At 34.9% G+C, this 20,402-nt stretch overlaps 1 protein-coding gene across 4 annotated transcripts in view; it reads left to right on the forward strand.

The window, feature by feature from the left end:
• Window positions 1-20,402, forward strand: part of LOC107998179 (protein-tyrosine sulfotransferase) — a 164,908-nt gene that overhangs the window by 140,538 nt on the left and 3,968 nt on the right. For all 4 annotated transcript variants that reach the window (XM_062072566.1, XM_062072564.1, XM_028666888.2 and 1 more), the window contains one exon: window positions 12,040-12,340. In XM_062072566.1, the coding sequence (XP_061928550.1) occupies window positions 12,197-12,340 (144 nt within the window). In that variant the 5' untranslated portion in view covers window positions 12,040-12,196. The remainder of the gene's footprint in view (window positions 1-12,039; window positions 12,341-20,402) is intronic.

A 20,402-nucleotide genomic window follows, 5' to 3' on the forward strand; every position in this document is an offset into this window, starting at 1 on the left:
GGAGTGAAAAGAATCAAAAAATTCGATTCGAATTTGTTTAACTTTCGATTAGGGTTTCCCATTCCTCCGTAGTTGAAACAATGAAATTTGAATGCTCGATTCCATTTCGGCCATTTGTTTCAATTAGTTCGGTCAAAAAGCTGTCGCTTGATTTGTTGCGTGCGAGACAGAGCATTCAACATTCGGTTATCGTTGAATCACGATATCCTCTAACAAGAGTACGCGTGTTGTTTTCCATACGCTCGTTTTTTTTTTTTTTTACGATACGATTATAGCGAAACGAATTTAATGATTATCCAGTGATCCAGTTTTGCAAAAAATAAAAAAAAAAAGGAAAACGTTCAAACGAAATGCATTTTTTTTTCCAACGACGGAAATGAAACCGTGTCGAACGCTTAATATCTTTTTGTATAACTCCTCTTTGAAAAACGTTCAATCGATTAAAATCACTCGATTTATATTTACTCGTCAATTGGCGAAATATATTTAAAAAAAAATTGTTCTTTACATACATACATATATATATTCCTTCAATTTAAACCTAAACCTCGAAAAAGAATCGATAACGCGCAGACGTACGTCATTCTAGCACATGGAGGGACCGTTATGACGCACACGTTTGCGTCACAACACGCTGCGAGCGTGTTGTTAACATATATCGTCATACGGTCCACCGTCCCCCAACGATTCATCTCCGTTATCCGCATCTACGGCAGAATCGAATTAAAAAGTAATAATTAAAATCGGGTATCAGTTGTACATCGAAACAGCATTTTCGGCTTATCCACGCTGGCTTGTCCATTATCCCCCTGTAATCATTACAAATACGATCGCGCGCGAGGGTCGGTTGGAAGGGGAGGGCGGGCGCGCGTCATCCCTGAGGAGTTTTTTCCCAGTACAGTTTTTTCCCAGTTTTGTACGCTTGCATCAAAGACAGAGGCCCGAATGGAGTAAAATCCGTCGCCGGATGAACGGCTGAGGATGCATATTGCAACGGCAATATACGCGCATCGGCCTCGTTTCTCGTGTCTGAAAGAGCGCCGCTGTTTCCACGCCCGCTGCATTATACGTGCGAGCGAGCGCGGACTTCACCGATTAATTGGATTGCTACTAACACGCGATGCATCAACGAGTTATGCGCAGATAGATAGATAGATGGAGGGGGAGAGAGAAAGGAAGGGAGGGAATCAGGAGGATGATGTCGTTTGCTGCATCCTCCACTTCGTTTTCCATCCTCTCACTTCTTGCCTCCACGTCGAATTTCAGTTTCCTCCCTCAATCGTGCACACACTAACACACAGGTATATTTGTATATTAGCAGGTAGTTTTAGTGGAAGTGCCAGCATGAGAACCTCAATTTCTGCATCCATGTATTTGCAACCCTTTCTGGAGGGGTTTGCTCGTTCCGTTTCCGTTTTTGATCACCATTCCCTCCCCTCCCACTGATGCTTGACTGTATCGAGGCAACAATTTAATTACCTACCTTGCTCGCGGTTCCCTCGTTTCCCTCACTCGCTTGATTTCTCTATCACAGGATACAAGGATATTTCTTCTTGTTCATATTGCGTTGATTTGTTATAATGATGTATTGAGATTCTTGAGTTGAGGAATTATTAATCGTTTAACGCGTTTGGGAAAATTTTTATCGCTAGGTTCTGTAAGAAGTAGAGAGTGTAAGGGATTAGAAATGAAATTAAGTCAACGATTGAAAATGTATTTAAAAGTACGATAAATGATCGATAAAATTTTTCTGTATTACATTATGTTATATATTTAAACATTATTAATTTATCGAGCGTATAGAAACTGCACATAAGTAATAGTCATCTGATTGACAAAACATCCTCGTCGCTTGTCTAGATCGTATGAATTGTCGATATTGCTATCGTTAAATGGATTCATTTCTGTCAAAATAACGTATATAATAATGCGAATATGTCGTGTTAGTTTGACGTCGCAGTCATTTTCCATCCTCATAATTTTCCACGTGTTAAATTCTAACACCTCGAGTAATCATGTAACCTAATTTCACCCTAATTTCATCCTCGTTTCAAGCATATTCGTCCTTCTACACGGCTTCTTGACTCCGAATTTTCACATATTCCACTTATTCTCAACTTTAAAATTACTTTTTCAATTTCAATCCCATGCACCCCAATTTCAACATATTCGGCTTCCTATGCAACAACACTTCCACCACACAATATACGGTGACCCCAAATTCCCACCTATCCCACTTATTTCCGACTAAAATTCTTTTTTCAATTTTTCCTCCGATACATCCCAATTTTAATTTCAAGCATTCGAACACTCTCCCACGTTCAACACTCGAAACACAGTCACAATAAACACCTGACCCCCCTCTCCCACATATTCCAGGTATTCTCGCCCAGAATTCTTTTTCAATTTCCACGTCCGTTCTATTTCTCTTCCCCCCATTTCTCTTTTTCCCTCGTTTCCGCTGGAATTTCCCATTGCATCGTTTCCCCTCCATTCGAGTTTCTCGATTTTTACGCGGGTCGTTTCGTCCGTCTCCACCGAAACTTCTCCGCAACTCCCATTTCCACGGACCCTGAACTTCGATTACCGTCCACCAAGATGCTTCCCCCCTCCCCTTTGTTCCCGTGTTTGGATTTCTATTAGTATTACGTTTCGCCACCTGTCTTCCGGTTGCAACCTCCCTGCTCCTCCTCCTCCTCTCTCCTTCCCTGCAACGATGGAAGCTCGCCCGTCGCGCATTTCGGATTCCATCTCTCTGTTCCGTTCCTCTCTTGCTTCCGCAATTGCGCGTCGTCGATGCTGGAATCTCAATTCCGTGGCGGGGAACAGGAAGGAAACATATTAACGTGGACGATGTAATTACTCGTGACTTTTGGAACGGGTCTCCGTGCACCGCTGATCTACGATCGGTTTGTTTCTTTCCGAGGTAATATCTTCTCCCATGCGTCTCGTTCGTTGCTTTCGTGATTTGTGAACGCTCATGTTGTCCCTGTGTTTATTCGAACTCTGTCGAGCAGGATTTTTTGCGTTTTTTTTATTCGGCTGGTAATTGTGATTGAGCAATTGCGCGATGATTCAATTTGGATTCGATCGAAAATTCTTGTCAAAATATTCAACAATTGGGACTGAATTTGAAAATTTTTTTTTTACGGATAAAAATGTTCGTGTTCATCCTTGGATAAAAAAAATATATTCGAAAATATATTGAATATCTGGTTGAATAATTAATGGAAAGTGTGGAAGAGAAATTCTTCCACTTTTATTGATATTCTTTTTTTCTTTTTATTTTGACTGATGAAAAAAAAGTGATTTAATATAATTAATAAACATAAAATAATTGTGAAAATCTTGACGATAAAACGATTTTACTAACTGGACAAATTCAACTTTGAAATTATTTCTCGTTGAAATATTAAAAAAAAAAAATATAACTTTTCTAATTTTTCTTCTGTGATCTCAGCTATCGCTGTATTCCCTTTCATTTCTTTCTCCCCCTTTTTTTTTTTATTAAAATACGTTGAAAAAACTGGAATTAAAATTTCTAACACAATTTATTCAGTTTCATAGATCCTTTTTTCAGAGAGTTTTTCAATTATAAAATGCGAACGATAATTTAATTCTGTCGATGTTATATAAATTTTCTCGATTATAAAATAAATTCTTCGTTAATATAAACTTTAAAATTAATGCACGATGAAAATAGAATGAAGGGAAAATCGATGAGAGTGTTGTAAGAACGATACAGTGGCGGTTCCTGTTACTCGAACATTATCGTAACGTTCTCCTCAATAATTCAAAGGTTGTTCGAGCGAAATACGATTAAACTGTTACATTATTTAACGATCGACCAGTACGTACGAGTGAAATCAGAATATTACGATCGAGAGAACAATTAAGGCAACAAAGAATTTAACGGATACGAATCCCGTTCTAAACGTGATTAAGGATTTCAAGTAAGCGGCAACAATATTTCAAATTTAATCCACGGATGTCGCGTTTCTCTCTCGTGCATTTCATAAAAAAGAGAAAAAATGAAAAGAAACGAAAGGAAGAAGAATAATTTTAGATAAAAAATCTGTGTCACGCGACACACTCAACGTTAAATCGAAAGATTGCATTGTTTTTTCATCCATTCACGATGTTGAACGAATATGGCACGAACGTTCTAACGTAATTAACGGCAAGATGCGACCGATAGGGAAAAAAATGGAGGAAAAGGCTTTAATAAAGTTTATTCGCGATCTCTAATCAATATTAATCAAATTATCCTCTGGTGCTGGTTTTAATGTACGCGCGTGACACGGCATTTATGTTGCGCACGATTCGTAACTAACTCGAGTGGACGTGTGTCAACACGTGTTTCCGGTTTCCTAGAAACCTTTAAGGAATTTCCGACTCTCTCCCTGTAGTCTTTGTTATCTTCGTTCTCAAACAGGATTGAGAAACGTGTTGCAATGAGAAAAATGAATTTTGTAAGTGAATAGAACAAGCTACTCTTTGAATATTTACGTTTAAATAATCTCCAAAGTGAAATATATACGTTTCTTCTTTGAATCAGGCACAAATCAAACGAAATTTTGTTTTTGAAAAATTATAAATTACACCAATATATTAACCGATATTAAAAATAACAAAAAATAGGAATTAATTTATTTTATAAATTCGTCTTTCGATCCCTTTAAATAAATTTTAAATAGGAAAAGTTTAAAATATACTCGGATATCAAAAGAATTTTCAATCTAAAGTTAAATTTTCAGCAAGAGGAAGGATCCGAGTATGTCCGACATACGAAGACAGAGCAGGCATCGGATTAAGAGTAAAAAGAAAAAAAGCGTGTCGCTTTAAGGATTTTCAAAATAAGAAAAATCGTTAACTATAATTTCCTTGGAAACGAGAGACACCACCGGCCACGCTCCCGATGGAATCGATTCGTTCTCGTTAGCGGTGGTTAAACGGCCGTCGATTGGAATATATCGGCTTAAAGTTGCTCGATCCCAAACTTCTTTCATTAAACTTGCGAGAATTCGCATCCGCTCGTTCACCATCTCGTTCGAGGGGAAGCCTTTTCCAATGACACAAAGCGACACGAAAGTTTGAAAATTCGTCGCCCCGGATTTAAATACCGAGGTAAACGAGCCGTATCATTACCGGTCGGTTCTCTCAGCTTCTGTAACGTTATAAATCTTAACGCGAGCAAAGGAGACGCGGGCACTTATGAAATCCAATTACGGGGCTGTTAATGGATTTACGCTAAGAGGAAATAACGTTGTAAATTTATATCTAATTTTTAAGACAAATGCTTGTCGTTGAAGTGTTGGTACGAAATGATACAAGCGCCATCCCCTTTAACACATTTAACATCGGGTGACAGGAATATATACGTTCACGAGTTTTCTCGTAAAAAAAACTGTAAAAAGTGTAAAAGAATTTTTTAATTATTTATCCGCATTAAATATTATCGTCAGTAGATCGCGGATTTTTATACAAAATAAAATTTGTACGCATGCGATCAAAGAAATGGAATTTAAATAAGATAAATATTATATTTTGAATATATTTTTTCCCCCATTTCGTGTGTATTTTTAAAGATTACATAAGTGAATAAATATCTGGCTACCGTTTCCCATTTTATTGTTTGCATTTTTCACCATTTTATAGCTGCTTTTTGTATCGTATATATAAAAAATCGATAATCATCGCAAAAGAGATGACCTCCTTAATCGATGTCACACCTTTTATCAAACGTGCATTTTCCCTCGCTTCCAAAACATTATAGCTTAAAATCGAAGTGTGTAAAATCGTTGGCAATAAGCCTGAATTCCTTTTAGTCCATTCGTGCGACGACCAAAAGATACCACCTCCGTTTCTCACCGTCCTCGGAATAGACGTATCATTTTTTTTTTTTTTTTTTTTATAATTTAGCTCCTTGAGCCAATGCCAACGGTTTAATCCACGGTTAACAGTTCCTCGAAAATCCAACTGGAAGGAAAGAGATCGAAGAGGAACACGTTCCTCGGTAATTATATCTTATGCTCCGTGGTCTTGGACGCTTGATCTAGTTTTCCTTTTTCTTTTTTTTTTCCTCGCCGTTCACCGGCTCGTTCTATCGGAATATCGGATCAACGATCCGCGATATCGAACTTCTTTCATTAAACTTGAGGGGATTCATCGGCGGGCCCCCTGCTCGATCCCTCCGGGGAATAACGTGTCGAAAGATCGATAAGGTATCCCGGTGCCGAGACAAAGAACGCTTTGTGGCGCGCATAACTTTCAACCCCTCCTCGATGCTCTTCCCCTCGGTCAACCCTTGATTCCTCCCGAAATCCAACTTATCCTCGTGCGAATTTTTCCTCGTATCACTACTCGTCGCGAAATTTATTCGAAATTTTCCCTTGGTTTTTTCCATAAGAGGGATGACGTATCATGTCGAGGTATTAAGTCGAATTAATTGGAAAAATGTAATTTTATGCGATTTTTAATTCGAATAGTGGCTATTTCGAAGTGTTCGATAACAGAGGACATTTGATTCGTGGAATATAGAATTATTATAACTTCTTGTTTTTCGTAACAAAAATTCGAATACAACGGAAGCAATTAAAATCAAATTCCAGGTCGTACAGTTATTTCTAATATAATCGCGCCATCGTGTTTTTGCTTTCATCGTGCGAAACTCGCGTAGCATGGCACCACGATAATCGTAATTTCCGTAAAAAAATAGGCAGGGGTTGGAACGTGAACTGGAAATTATTGCGCGCCGGTCGTGTGTTGCATTCGATTGTTGCATTATCAATAATCAGAAGTTGCGCGAAATTGTCATCCCATTATTACGGAGAAATATTAGCAATCAAAAATTTGCAATCAGCAATTTATCGAATCTTTCGTTAATTTTGTCAATGATTAATTTAACAATAATTTCGATTACACGAGTAGATTCTTTCGCGAAGAAATATTTTTATTATCCTTTACAAGTTTTTGATCAAGTTTGTAAATTCTTGAAACACGTTAATAATTTCAAACTTTTCAAGGATGGTGTAAATGGAAGAATTTGTTTAATCGATTAATTAATTAATTTTTAACTGCTAAATACGAAGAATTGGCGCAGGATTATCAATATGCGTATAGGAAAATTGCTATTAACAGAGTAGATTTTGTGAAAAGGGGTATAAAACAGGGTTTAATTAACAATAACGTGGATTGTCCATAAAAGGACAATCGGAGCTCGTACAGTAGATCTCGAGTGTGCAAAAGCGTGCAATCATAAAGGCAATGAGCAATAGGGAAGTATAACGCGGATGCAGTTGAATAATGGTGGGAAAAATAATATGTCTAGGTGCCAACAACCAAATGCTATCGTAAATATCTGCTAGGGTCCAGTGATATCAGCATCCACTGATATCGATTTTCCACTGACAATTCCACTTCTCGTAGACAAATGTCAAATTTAAGAAGAGTGCAAGAAAGAAAATTATACGAATATCATCGTATAATTTTGTGTGATCGAAAGTGTTATTGTATGCAAAACGAAATTTTTTCAAGAAGAGAGGATTTAATTAAGATTAAAATTAGAGATCGATGATTTGGAGTGAAAATTGGCTACTTTAATTAATTACCAATTACTAGGAAATTATCAGGAATTATCTTGTGAAATCTTGTATTTTATAATGTGAAATTGCAATTATGTAAAAGAATAGGTTTTATATTTTTAAAAATTATGCTTGGAAATACATTAAAATTTAAATTAAATTAATGAAGTAGGTTCGTTGTACGATTATAAAATATGTATATTGGATTTAAATTTCAAAGATAATTTTATAATTGCTAAAAAAAATTTTATAATAACGAGATGTGAAAATTATGTGTATAAAATTTGAAATGAATAGTTTATAATCTGTGTAGAAATATCGTATAACGAATTTAATATCGTAATTATGCTTTGTTGTGAATAATATCACTTTATTTTGATAATAACTTGCATAATATGTTCCATATTAAACATTGCAAACGTAATAAACAAGTAAATTGTTAAACAAGCAATTGTTGAAAGAGAACAATGTGTATTATATTTGTGTAATGCATTATATTATTACAAAATCAAAAATCGAAGATTTTTGACTCACAATACGTTTTTATTTCTCGTAATAATATTATATCATTATAATATTATTAAGCTCATATTCAAATTCAATTTCGCAATATTTAATATTATTCTCATTATACACCGTCACATATATAAAATATGAGCGTAATTTTTGGTTGATAAATAATTCATATCCATTTTCTGTCAACAGAAAGTCAGAAATTTTACAAGATTTAATGCATTTGGAAATATTCGTTCAAAGATAAAAATTTATGAAATCGGAACGTATTAAAATCGGAAGAATTGTCAACACAATACAAATATTCTACTGTTTTTTCTTTCAAAATAAATTTTAATACATTAAAAAAGAATACGTTTAAAATTATCCGTAAAGAAGTCAGTATAAAAAAAAAATAAGTAAATTTAAATAAAAGTCTGTTAATTACTGAGCTGTATAAAGCTTAGAACAAACATTGAAGAAATGTAAAATTTCTATAGTTTCATTCTATATCTCATCTATGATATTGGTAGATATGCGTTCATCAAACTGGAGGAAATATAGGTTGAGAAATGAAGATACTAGACAAAACAAAAAAAAAGTGAAAAAACTTTCATCCATTGACAAAAACGTTACTGTCTTTATTTCGAACAAAAAATAGCAGTTTAAATGGAAAGAAAAACCACAGATGAAGTCTAAGAATAATAGGTTTTTTTTTTTGCTGTTATCTATGTACGAATTCAAACAGAAATATCGTGCACGTTGCAATAAACCGTACTACTCTTATGGATATTAAAAACTGCATAAATATAAATATGAAAGAAAGAGGAGGGTCAGGCCCTCAATTGCGTTTCCGCGAGCTATGAGAAGGGTGAAAAATGCGAGAGGTCGACGAAACGGATATAACAACATAACGAAACGAGCCCTTGGGCGAATCAGCTTAAATTTTCAACGTGCTCCCTCTAATTGAACCGGTTTACCGGTATGGAATGGCTAACAAAGAAACGTTTAAATTAAAACTAAGATAAAAATTACGACGAGCATTGATAATGAATGAAAACTTTTGAATCGATGTCGCGTACATTGTTACGTAACATTTTAACCTTTGCGCAGTTGAACGCGTATCCGTTCACGTACAAATTTATTTTCCTCCGTTATGAAGATGAACGTGAAAAGGATACGTTATGAGCGAAAAAGGGATAGTTTCTTGAACAAGAATAAATCGAAAGTACAGAATACGGTAATTAAACAGAACGACTAATTTTCGAATGCTAGTTTTAATTTTTACTTTTCCATTTACACGATTTTTTAAATATTCTCAACAATAACGCGATCACGAATATAAAAGATTGATGACTGAAAATATTTTTTCTTTATTCCGCTCGCACTTACGTTAGAAAAACTATCAACTATATTCTTACAAAAATAAAAAAAAATTCAACACCAAAAATATTTCACGCTTATCGTCGCAAATGATACGTAACAAGTATCCTTATCCGCTTAATTTATTGCTCGTCTCGATTCAATTTGACGGGACAATGCGGATCCAGCAGCATTTCGCGTCGCGAAATTCGTCTAATTCAGAAAAAAAAAAGAACAATCGCGTTGGTACAAGGAAACGAAGCGACGCTTTATTCGAAAAATGAGAGAAGGGAAACAGGTAGGATAGAAGGTGGAATACGGAGCGTTGGATTGAACCGTAGGACGGAGATGGCAATATGTGGCGATTGTCCTCATCTTTCATCGCTTGAAGAAAGATGTGGGCATGTAGGGTGAGAGGAGGTCAAAGGCGAAGCGCGAAATGGAAAGCTCTCCTTGAAAGCTGTCGCCGGAAAATAGATACAGGTCGCTTATATACGACCCAGTTCCTCTCCTCCTCCTCGTTTTCATCCCCCTTTTCTTTTTGATCCTTCGCCCGTCTTCTTTCTCTTCTCGCTCTCCCCTATTTATCCCTCTCTCTTCCCTCCCCTTTGACTGCGTTTCACGAATCGCCAGTTGACCATTCGTCCGATATAGATCTTTTAAGAGCTTCTCTCTTCGCTCCCCTATTTTTCCTCCGAATATCGTTGGCCCAAGTCGCACGAAACATTGCATTGTCGAATAAATTGAAACTGTCAACCAAATTCCAGAACAATTTTCTTTCTTTTCGTAAGTTTCCTCCCCGTTCTCTCGTTCCAATTTCATTAATCGCATATTAAGCATATGATCTTGACAATAATTCACGTTGAAATTGATTATACGTGGAGCAAAAATTTAAGTGTAATTTTATAATGGTTCACGAGGTTAAGAGTAAAATTTTCTATGTAAAAAACGTTTAATTTTAGTTAGCTTTATATTATTCAAAACGTGAATAAATATTGAAATTTTGAAAAATTTTCCAATCGACGAAAGAAATGGTTCACGAATAAGCCGTTATTCTTTACACACGTACACGCGAACTTTCATCGAAATTACCAGCAATTTAAATAAGTTCTTACGTAACATAATGTATCATCAATTTCACAGGTGAGAGTATGTACTGTATCAAATAAACGTGATTAACTTCACGATGAAATTTACTTATCTTGCTCTTCGAATTATTGGAAAAACTTTAAGCACACAATAGCACGTTGTTAACAATTTGCTGGGAGCATCGTCGCTGCTTCGAAATCTTGCTCCTTCGAAAATTCTATTTTATCGTGACCCGATTTTTTTTTTATTTTCTCCATCGATTTATCGGATTATTGCGATACTCGCGTTCAACACACAAACGAAAATGGCTCCTCCACGTTATTCTCTTTCGTTATCTCGAATAGTATCGAGATTGCTCGATAATCCACGAGATTTATCGTGGCTAATGCCTGGATGATTCTTGCGTGGAGGCAATGAACGTTTCTCCAACGTTCATAAATTATATCGAACAAAGTCGTGAAACGGAAGAAGGTTAGCTAAATCAAAAGCTCGTTCAAGGAACCGAAAGGGTCGGTAGTTCGGTTAGCGACCAGCAACGAGAATGACCTGCTGAGCAAGGTTTTTTATCTTGTTCGAGGATAAATGTTATGTATAAAATCTATGGATACAATTTCTTCGAGCAAATTATTCGTCTCTTTTCGTGTTCTCGAAATATTCCAACTCTTTGCCCCATAATCATGACGTTTCTAATGCAGAATTAAAAGTTAAATGATTTTGAAAACTAATTTTATCGTAATTTTATTCTGCAAAATATTGAGGATTAATAGTAAAGAAAGAAAAACATATATATATATCTTGATAAATGTTAAAGAGTTTCACGAGAAACTTTTTACGTGTATCTTGTATTCCATAAATAATACGATAATGTGTTAAACGGGTGCATCGAGAAATCGTTTATGGAGTTATAAATATTCCGTTCGACGAGAAGAATCCGAGAGAATGATTTAGGAGATCGATTTAATGGTAAACCTTCTCGAAATAGGTTTACTAGGAAAGAAAAGTTACATCTGGACGATTTATTCTGCTCTTTATCGACTTTGCTATCCGTATACTCGATATTTTTCGCTTCAGAATTTGTATATGATTAGCTTTTCGCGCTAATCACGATCCCTCTCTTACTTTTTCTTCCAATTCTTCTTCACCGTTGATAAATCTTTCGAGAAGCGATTCGAATAAAACAAAAGACAGATGAATCCTTATTTGTATAAAAATTTACACGTCTAATATTTGCAATAACTAGAGATGTTTTTTAATATTTTTAACTGGAGTGCAAATGGAGTTTATTTGCTTACTTCTTCAAATATATCGTACCTATACTACACTCTAATATTTTTTTTTCACATTTTTTTCACACTTGCATTATTTAAATTTTCCATAAACAAAACCGCAATAACGAATAGTAATACGGAATAAAAATCGAGCATGGAATATTTAACCGGTTTTGCCGTGCGGATCACGTCGAATCGTGATTCCATTGCCGTTACCTAATCGAATTTTCTCTCTCGTTGAACAGGTGCAATGAGCTAATGGCGTAACCGGGAGCACGAGGCCCTGAAACCTTGGCCTCGAGTAACCCGCCGTGACCACCCCATCGTGACGTCTGCATCACCCACGTGTCGTCCAAAACACGTCCGAGTACGGGTAACGTGGTCGTCGTTCGCAACGACGACATGTCGTTTTTGCTGAGCAGAGGCGGCCGAAAAGGGCCCATCATCTGTTTCGTCGGCCTTCTTCTCATCTTCGCCCTCTATCAACTAGGCATCATCTGCGGATCGATGAAGTACGTGCCAACGGCGATGATGATTGCCAAAGAGGTGAGTCTTTCGTTTTTTGTGATTGCTGCACGCGTACGATGTTTAGATCATCCCGAAAATTTCAGCAATACGCACTTGTACTTGTGGAAAGCTTTACTTTGAATACAAGAAATTTTGTTTTCTTCCTATTTCTGTATCGTGATTTTAAATGAGTTTATTACATGCTTTGCTATCGATTTCCAAGATGAGGAAACTAATCTTAAAATAATAAGTTAAGAAATTTTTCGAATCAATTTTCAGATAGTAGATATAGACGATTAAATTTTGGGTCGATCCTGGCTTGACAGTCCGAAGGGAGTTTAGTTTATTGCAACGGTAATAGATAAAAGTTTGCCCATTTGGATTTTTGTACAAATTGAATTATTCAAGGAGAAATCGTTGGAGCAAAAAGCATCGGGCAAACTTTTCTGGAAATTTTCGCGGCAGAGCTATTATCGCATTGACGATTTACGAGCGTGGCCCCGACTCCGGAGCCAGTAATTACGAATTAGTTTTATCCCAGTTTTCGCGAAATTGTCGTGCAAACAGTTGCTACGTGCCGCAATCGGAGCCAGAACAATCGTCGGTGTCCGAACGCTTAGACAAACGAGTTCCTCCAACTTTCTTCTCGCGTGTGTGTCTCTACTGGCTGGCGAAATGAAATGGCATGAAATTACACGTTTATGAGTTATATAAGGTAGCAAATCGATAGTAATGTAAGCGAATGATCTTAATCAATGGAAAATTTTAGATGAGAAACGGGGGAAGAAGGGGGGGATATATGTACGAAACGCGACGTTTGAATATTTTAATGCTCGATGCTTTTAAGATAAGACGAGAACTGTTTATTCATGTATGAGAAACGTTACGCATATGTGTAATGGATTTTCCCCATTTCCTCTTGAGGATTAATGTGTATTATTAAATAATATACGACGAGCAATCGAGTTAAACGAAATTATTAAATTTAAGTCTTTTAATTTTTCGTTTCGTTATTTTTTTCATCTAAACTAGCGAAAATTTTCAGTGTAATAATTCGAGTATGATACCGTGAAAAAAAAATAACTCAATAATAATTCCATAATAAGAAATTTTCATCCCTTTGTCGAAATATAATGAAATATTAATAAAATGGATTCATAGATTATTTTATAATGTTTCTTTCGAGAAAATTTCAATGAATATCCAGTAAAATTAAGACAGAGATGCAATTAAGACAGCATCAACCGGGCTTTATCGCGCGAATTAACCGCTTTTCAGTTTGTTCCTTTTCTTCTTCTGAACCGTTTCCGGGGCCATCTTCAACGTAGCAAAGTGAAGACAATTAAGTTTCCCCAACTTTTTATTCGAAAATTTTATTGTCAGAAAATTTTCCCCTAATTCTCGACTCGTGTATAAAACTTCTTTATATTATCACGTCAAAGAAACTTCATTGTTTTAAAATTCTATACTTTAAAGAGTTTTCTATCTACGTAGAAGTTAAAGAAGTGATCACGTGCGCCTCTTGCAACCTCTGACGTTAGAAACTTTTTCCCATAGGAAAGAAAAGGAAGGCATCATATATAAAAAGAGATAAAAAAATCATGGTATTGATAGAATTTTGTGTAAAGTGACTTGGGAAAAATACTTCTTGTAATTCGATAGACAGATATATACTGCAAATATTAGGCTGTCGTTATAAATAAAATAGTTATGATCAATATAAAATCATCTAGATTAAAATTTATTGAATTTAAAGCTTAAAAATAAGTGAATGCAACTTGCATTATTTTATCAATAATAATGACATATACTTCAACGTCAAATTTTCTTCTTATAAGTTTAAAATTAACATATAATGTATACTTGGCCATTTCATCGATCTAATATATTCGTTATTTTAAAAAGATTTATTCCTAAGCAAGTGTTATTCATTAAATTTTTGTATTACATTAATAAGAAATTAACCTATAAATAGTTGAATCTATCTCTTCGTTCAACATTCGCGCAAAAAAAAAAAAAATGTTTATAAAGTTTCGCTCCTGGAATAGATTTTTGCGACGCTATTTTCTCTCGGGGACGTCGTTTACCTCGAGGACAATCAGAGAACTTTTAATCGAATTTTCAACGCTGTCGTATTATGATGAAACCAATTAATTATCACAAAGGTCACAGTGATGGGATACGAAGGAAAATCTATCGAACGATAGAATAACGAAGAACCCTAACCGTATCTACAGACGCTTCTCAACATAAAAAATCAACGAAAATGAGAAAATTTAGAGGATGAATTTTAATTCTCGAGGAATCATCTCGACAAAAATTGACTTCGACAATTGCAACGTATCTTTATGCATAACTTATGAGGAAAGCCGGTGCACGAACTCATATTGTGGCCTCAAAGAGGGTAGAAATTTTCTTGGAACTTCGTTTATGCCGTGCAAAACTTTGAAATTGGATTTTTGTTCGTCGAGATTAGTCGTGTCGAGAGAATACTCAACGTCATTTCACGCCTTGATCTAGCATTCGGTGGAATCGTTAAAAAAGTCACGAGAAAATTGCAATTAATTCTTCCACATGTATTTATGCCGTAAAATCTTCAAAATTGGACTTTTGTCCGTCGAGAGTTATTATCGTGGCTTCGCTTTCGTGAAATCGTTGAAAAAAATAAGAAAAACATTTAAAAAATCGGAATTAATTCTTCGATACATGTTTGTTTAATTGTTCTCTCATGATTGTAAAATTCTATTTATTGATCGAATTTCTTAATTATTTGTGGACCGATTATAATCGATTCTGGCGCGAAACTTTTCTTACCTTGTGTGTTTATGGAGATAGAAACAACCGATAGAAGCTCGACAAAGACACGACTGTTTAATTTAATGGACGATTAGCATAGCTGAGAAAGCTCTTTGGGAAGAGTGCCAGCCTACATGCATACTTGTTTATTCGTTCTCGGCTAAAAGCAATCATCTTATTTGGAAATCTGGAAGATCTGTTGAAATCAAAATAGGTTGTGTTAAGCATCGTTTTTATTGAAATAATAAATTTTTTACTGTTTGTTATTACTGAGCGTGTTTCTGGGCGTGTAAATGTTGTTGTTACTGAATGTGTAAATTGTAGAAACATTTAATTCACGTTGAAGCAACATGGAGAGAATCGATTTGATTTTTTTTGTTTTTTTAATTTCGAAACTAAATTAAATTCTATACCGTTTATTTCTAATATTATTAATCACACAAAAGCCAATTTCATCTAAATTAAACGCTATACATATTTTTTGATATCGAAATTAAGAAATTTTTAAAAATATAAAATTACTTAATTTAATTTCTGTGCAACTCATTTACCGTTCCAAAGGAAAACGGATAACGAGCAACGACTTTTCTTAGAAAGATAGAAACATAAAGAAATAATTGACAACAACGGTAATGGTCTTAAAGAAACAACAATAAAAAAAACTTTCCACGTCGTTCTTTCAACGAGGATGCACCTCCACAAGATAATATTTTCTACTTATCTACCTTCATTTTTCCTCCATTAATTTCTTTCTTGAAGAATCCACCACCGTGAAGAATAATAGGAACGAATCTAAAAAGAAGTAAAATGAATCGAGTTAAAAATTATTCTTACGGTCGCGTAACAGAAGTAAATCAAATTTTGAAAACACGGAAGATAACTCGATAGATAGATACAGCCGAGAGATTTTTTTGTTTTTTTCTTTAAATTCGAACGTCAGATCTCCGTCCGTTACCATGATACAAGAGCTCGCGTGATAAGAGAACTTGGTAAAAAAGTCGATGATTGATCGCGCTCAAATTATCTCGTTATCAAACGAAAGGATTGAAAGTTTTCTCGTCGAAATAACACATCTCTTGATTTCTAACGAGGAGCTCCTTTATAACGAGGAACAAAAGAGAATTACCGCCAAAGGATACGTCGTATTAAAACCTCTAGCATCGTATTAAAGCGTGACGCAAATCCTAGATAATATTTAAGAAACACGAGCTTTTAAGAGGAACTCGACGATAAACAAGTTGATCTTGTGAAAATTACAAAGGAAATATCTTGCTCATAACAATGTTCAACATTCTTGTCCGAAATTTTATCGATTTTGTATTTTTAAAAACACGTTATGATTAAAATATATATTCTTTATAAATTTATTTTAGCAATCATTCTTATTATTATTATTTTCTTTAATTTCGTTATATAATAATACAATATAATGGTTGATATGCTACTTTTCAAATTTCTTTATCCTTAAAGACACGCGCCCTTTCTTTCTTTCTTTCTTAACTTTCAATCGAATAATCCGATCAAGATAAACAGAAACGTGCGAAATATTTTTTTTTGAATGCGAGTATTGCTGCACGAGTGATTCACAAATGTTTCGAATCTTCCTTTCTTTAATTTACCATCTTAAGATTTATTACGATACATATATCCAGACAGTGACAAACGGAATGACAGAGTTCCTTTAGATCCTTTTCAAATCGTCCAACTGATAAGTAATTAAAAAAAAAATAATAAAAATATCATTTCTCCACAATTTGAATTTATTCCACGTTTCCAACGCTGATCATTTGAAAATGAAGGCCGATCTAAAAAAAAAACATTACAACACTTCTCGTTGGTTTATCCAGCGCGTGCCAGTCGAAAGAAAAGGGGGTAGAAGGCGCGTTTCCGTGAAGGGACGAAATCGTGGCTGCTCGTCTCGAAACTTTCCCCCAACGCGCTCGACCTTTCTCTCCTTTTTCCATCCTTCTTGCATCCATGCACGCCATCGAGCGGATGGGGACAAGGGTGAGGAAAAAAAAAGAAAAAAAAACAAAGAGAGATACAAGAAGATGCAACATGCGTGAATACGTGTAGCACGCTCGAAGCAGCGAGCAGCGTGGCTGTATATATTCGCAGATTCTCCTGGAGCGGAGAGGGAAACGCGCGCGAACGGAAGAGAAACGAGTTTCTGTCAGGCTCACCCTCCGCTCAACATAAATCGCGTCGGTTGAGTTTCACGCGTACTTTTACTCTCCGTGTGCTTCGGTGTTAAAGGGGAAAGAGAAAGGGGAAGGGGTGAACAGCGAAGCCACCCCTTTACCCGAGAAATGCTAATTGCGAAATGTAGTTTTTTCTTTTTCTCTCTTCTCTTTTTCCTTTTTTCTCTACTTTTTTTCCCTTTTTTTTTCCTTTTTTTTTTTTTTTGGCTTTTTGTACTTTTGTCCAGTCTCTTTTCTTTCCTTTCTTTTCAACGTCAACGGCCACTGGCAACGGTGTCATGCGGCATGCGGGAGAAAAAATCGTAAAACGCGAGGGCCAGCCTAACAACGCGCCTTTATTCGTGAAAGCAAGCTTATTTTATAAGATTGTTCAGATATTCGCGTTTAGGTTAATTTTGCGCGATTCGATGTGGAAACGTTTTTTTTCCGTTTTTTTAATTGTCGATAGAATTTGTCAATTTTAAACATTCCACCTTAAATTTTTCACACGTTGTAGAATGTGGTTTTCTTTTCTTCACAATTATATTTTAATATCTAAAGAATATAATTTTAGAATTATATTAAAAAAAATTTACGTTCAATTATTCTTATCTCGAGAATAAAGTTAGGAACATACTTTTTTTATTATGTCAAGAAAGAAAAATTAACAATGTACTTTTTTAAATTATATTTTCAACATAATTATTTTCATATCTTCTTAAATGGAATAATTTTTATAAAGAATGTACAACTCGTAACAAATTGCGAAATTTGTTTCAACTCTTTGAAAACTATTTTTCCTGTTAAAACTATTATTTAACAAATAATACGAAAAATACATCCAACATTTCACATTCTATTTTGCGTCTACTATATATTCCACCATTCAAACCGAAAATTTTTAAATCTAATTTTTAGAAATTAAAAAAAAAATCTCTTACATCCCTTAATTATTTTCCCTAACATTTCGGACAGATTTATCCCGCAATCGTTCTAACTGGATCGCAACGATAATACACGAGGATATATTTAGATCGTAACATCAATTCTCCTATTGTTGATTGTTCATTTGCATGTTTTGCAAGCTATAATTTCAACGGTAACGTTAATTAAACCGTCGCCCGTTAAATTTTACCGCGCGTTTCGCGTCACCCCGTCACGTTTTCAAAAACGTGGAAAAATCAAGGTAGGAAAAGATCAAGCGTCAAGAATGAGAAAATGTATATTTTTAAACGCGATAAAAACCGGGATACATATCTCTGAATTCAAATTTCACGATATGCGCGCACTGAGGTCGATTGTTCGACCTATCCCTATAAGATACAACCGCGTTTCCAATTAACCTGCAATTAATTATTTTTATCAGGAGAGGAGAGGGGAAGACGACGCTCGATCGATATAATAATCAAGGCAATGTAACTACCAATTAGAACGTTAATTGCCAGTTTTTATTATAATATTCGCTCCCGTTCCGGAATAAATTGTAGCGGGGTAACGTTTCGGGCGCCGGTTTACTTGGTCGTTTCGGATAAAAGCGAATGGAGGGGGATGAAAAATGATGGAGGGGGAAGAAGTGGCCGTAAGTTATTCGCGTGATGCGAAGAAAAAAAGGATGGAGATTAAAATTCATACTCTTTTTATGATAATTGGATCATCGAGGATGGAAGATATGCGTGGGAAACGTTTGAAAATGAGTAATAGATTCGTAAAATTGGAAGGCAAATTGAAATTTGGATTTGTTCGAGAAATTTCTTATATTAATTTATGGTTTACTCGCGAAAGTTTGTTCGAGCAATGTATTTAAAAATCAGAAAGTTCTGATTTTTACGAAAGTTTGCGTATGTGGAGCATGATGAAATAGTGCAGAGCGATCTTTTTTTAAAGGGAAATCTCTTTCAGGGATGAGATCAATGTTGAAACATTGCATTCAATTTTCAGTATTTTATAAAGTTTTAACAATTTTTTGTTTACGCAACAGCATGATGGAAGATACTTTGAACATTTTGTAATTTAAAATTTTTCTCTCTTTCTCTCTCACTCTCTGTGTATTATTGCAAAGTTATATTAAACCTCTTAAAGTTATATTTATGAGGGTGATGTAATCCATGTTCACGCGTAACCCATAATTATACACAATTACAAAGTTTCATTGAAAATACAACAAATTGTTCATTAACATTTTAAAAATAAAAATGCTCGAAATATTTTTATGGATCAGTGTTATATAATTTTTTTTGGATATGGAAAACGGGTGGAAAGTATCAATTTTAAAAATTTATATTTATAGAATTGGAAAGCATGTTTTAAAATATGTCACTCGAAAATTGATTTATTGCCACATCCATTGATTTTATTGAATTTATTACGGCTATGTATTTGGTTACGGACAGAACGATGATTTCACGGACGAAAATGATTGATGGATTCATAAATCTGATTCCAAACGTGGTTATCGAGCAATAATATCCAAAATATCGTGTTGTGATATATTTTAATCCGTATGTAATATATACATTTTGTATTACTTTGATTTTATCAGGTCCAATTTATTAAATAAAACAATAATGACTTTTCATAAAGCGAAAGAAATATCTTTTATCGAATGATGAAATATATCAGAGAAATATCGAGAGAAACGAGTGTTTCGAAAATTTTGGAAATAATTACACGTTTATGAAATAATTAAATAAGATTTCCCTATTCGGATTTCTCGTATCTTTATCCATAACCTTCTGATTATTCCATTAATTATACATCGATTATAGAAAGAGCGAGTTACGATGGAAATCGACGGGCATACAGATGGGGTTACGAAATTACGGATCATAATTAAATTTGGATTTGTGCACCGTGCACTAATGAAGGGTATTGGTCAACATTTATTAATAATCATGCAAAATGCATCAACGATTCCGTCAAACGATAAAGTTCTTGATGCAATGTTTGCTTAATCGAGTCCGAACTAGTTTGGGATATTATCCTACTTCGTATTGATTGCGGTTAATTAAACCATTCAAAACGGCTGTTAATTTCGCCATTCGACAAAAGAGGCTATCGTGAAATTTATCGAGACTCATTAATACGGTTATTCCAATTATTCAGAATGTAAAATGTACATAGCTTGT

The sequence above is a fragment of the Apis cerana genome, linkage group LG3 (genome assembly GCF_029169275.1).
Source record: "Apis cerana isolate GH-2021 linkage group LG3, AcerK_1.0, whole genome shotgun sequence".
Taxonomy (NCBI): domain Eukaryota; kingdom Metazoa; phylum Arthropoda; class Insecta; order Hymenoptera; family Apidae; genus Apis; species Apis cerana.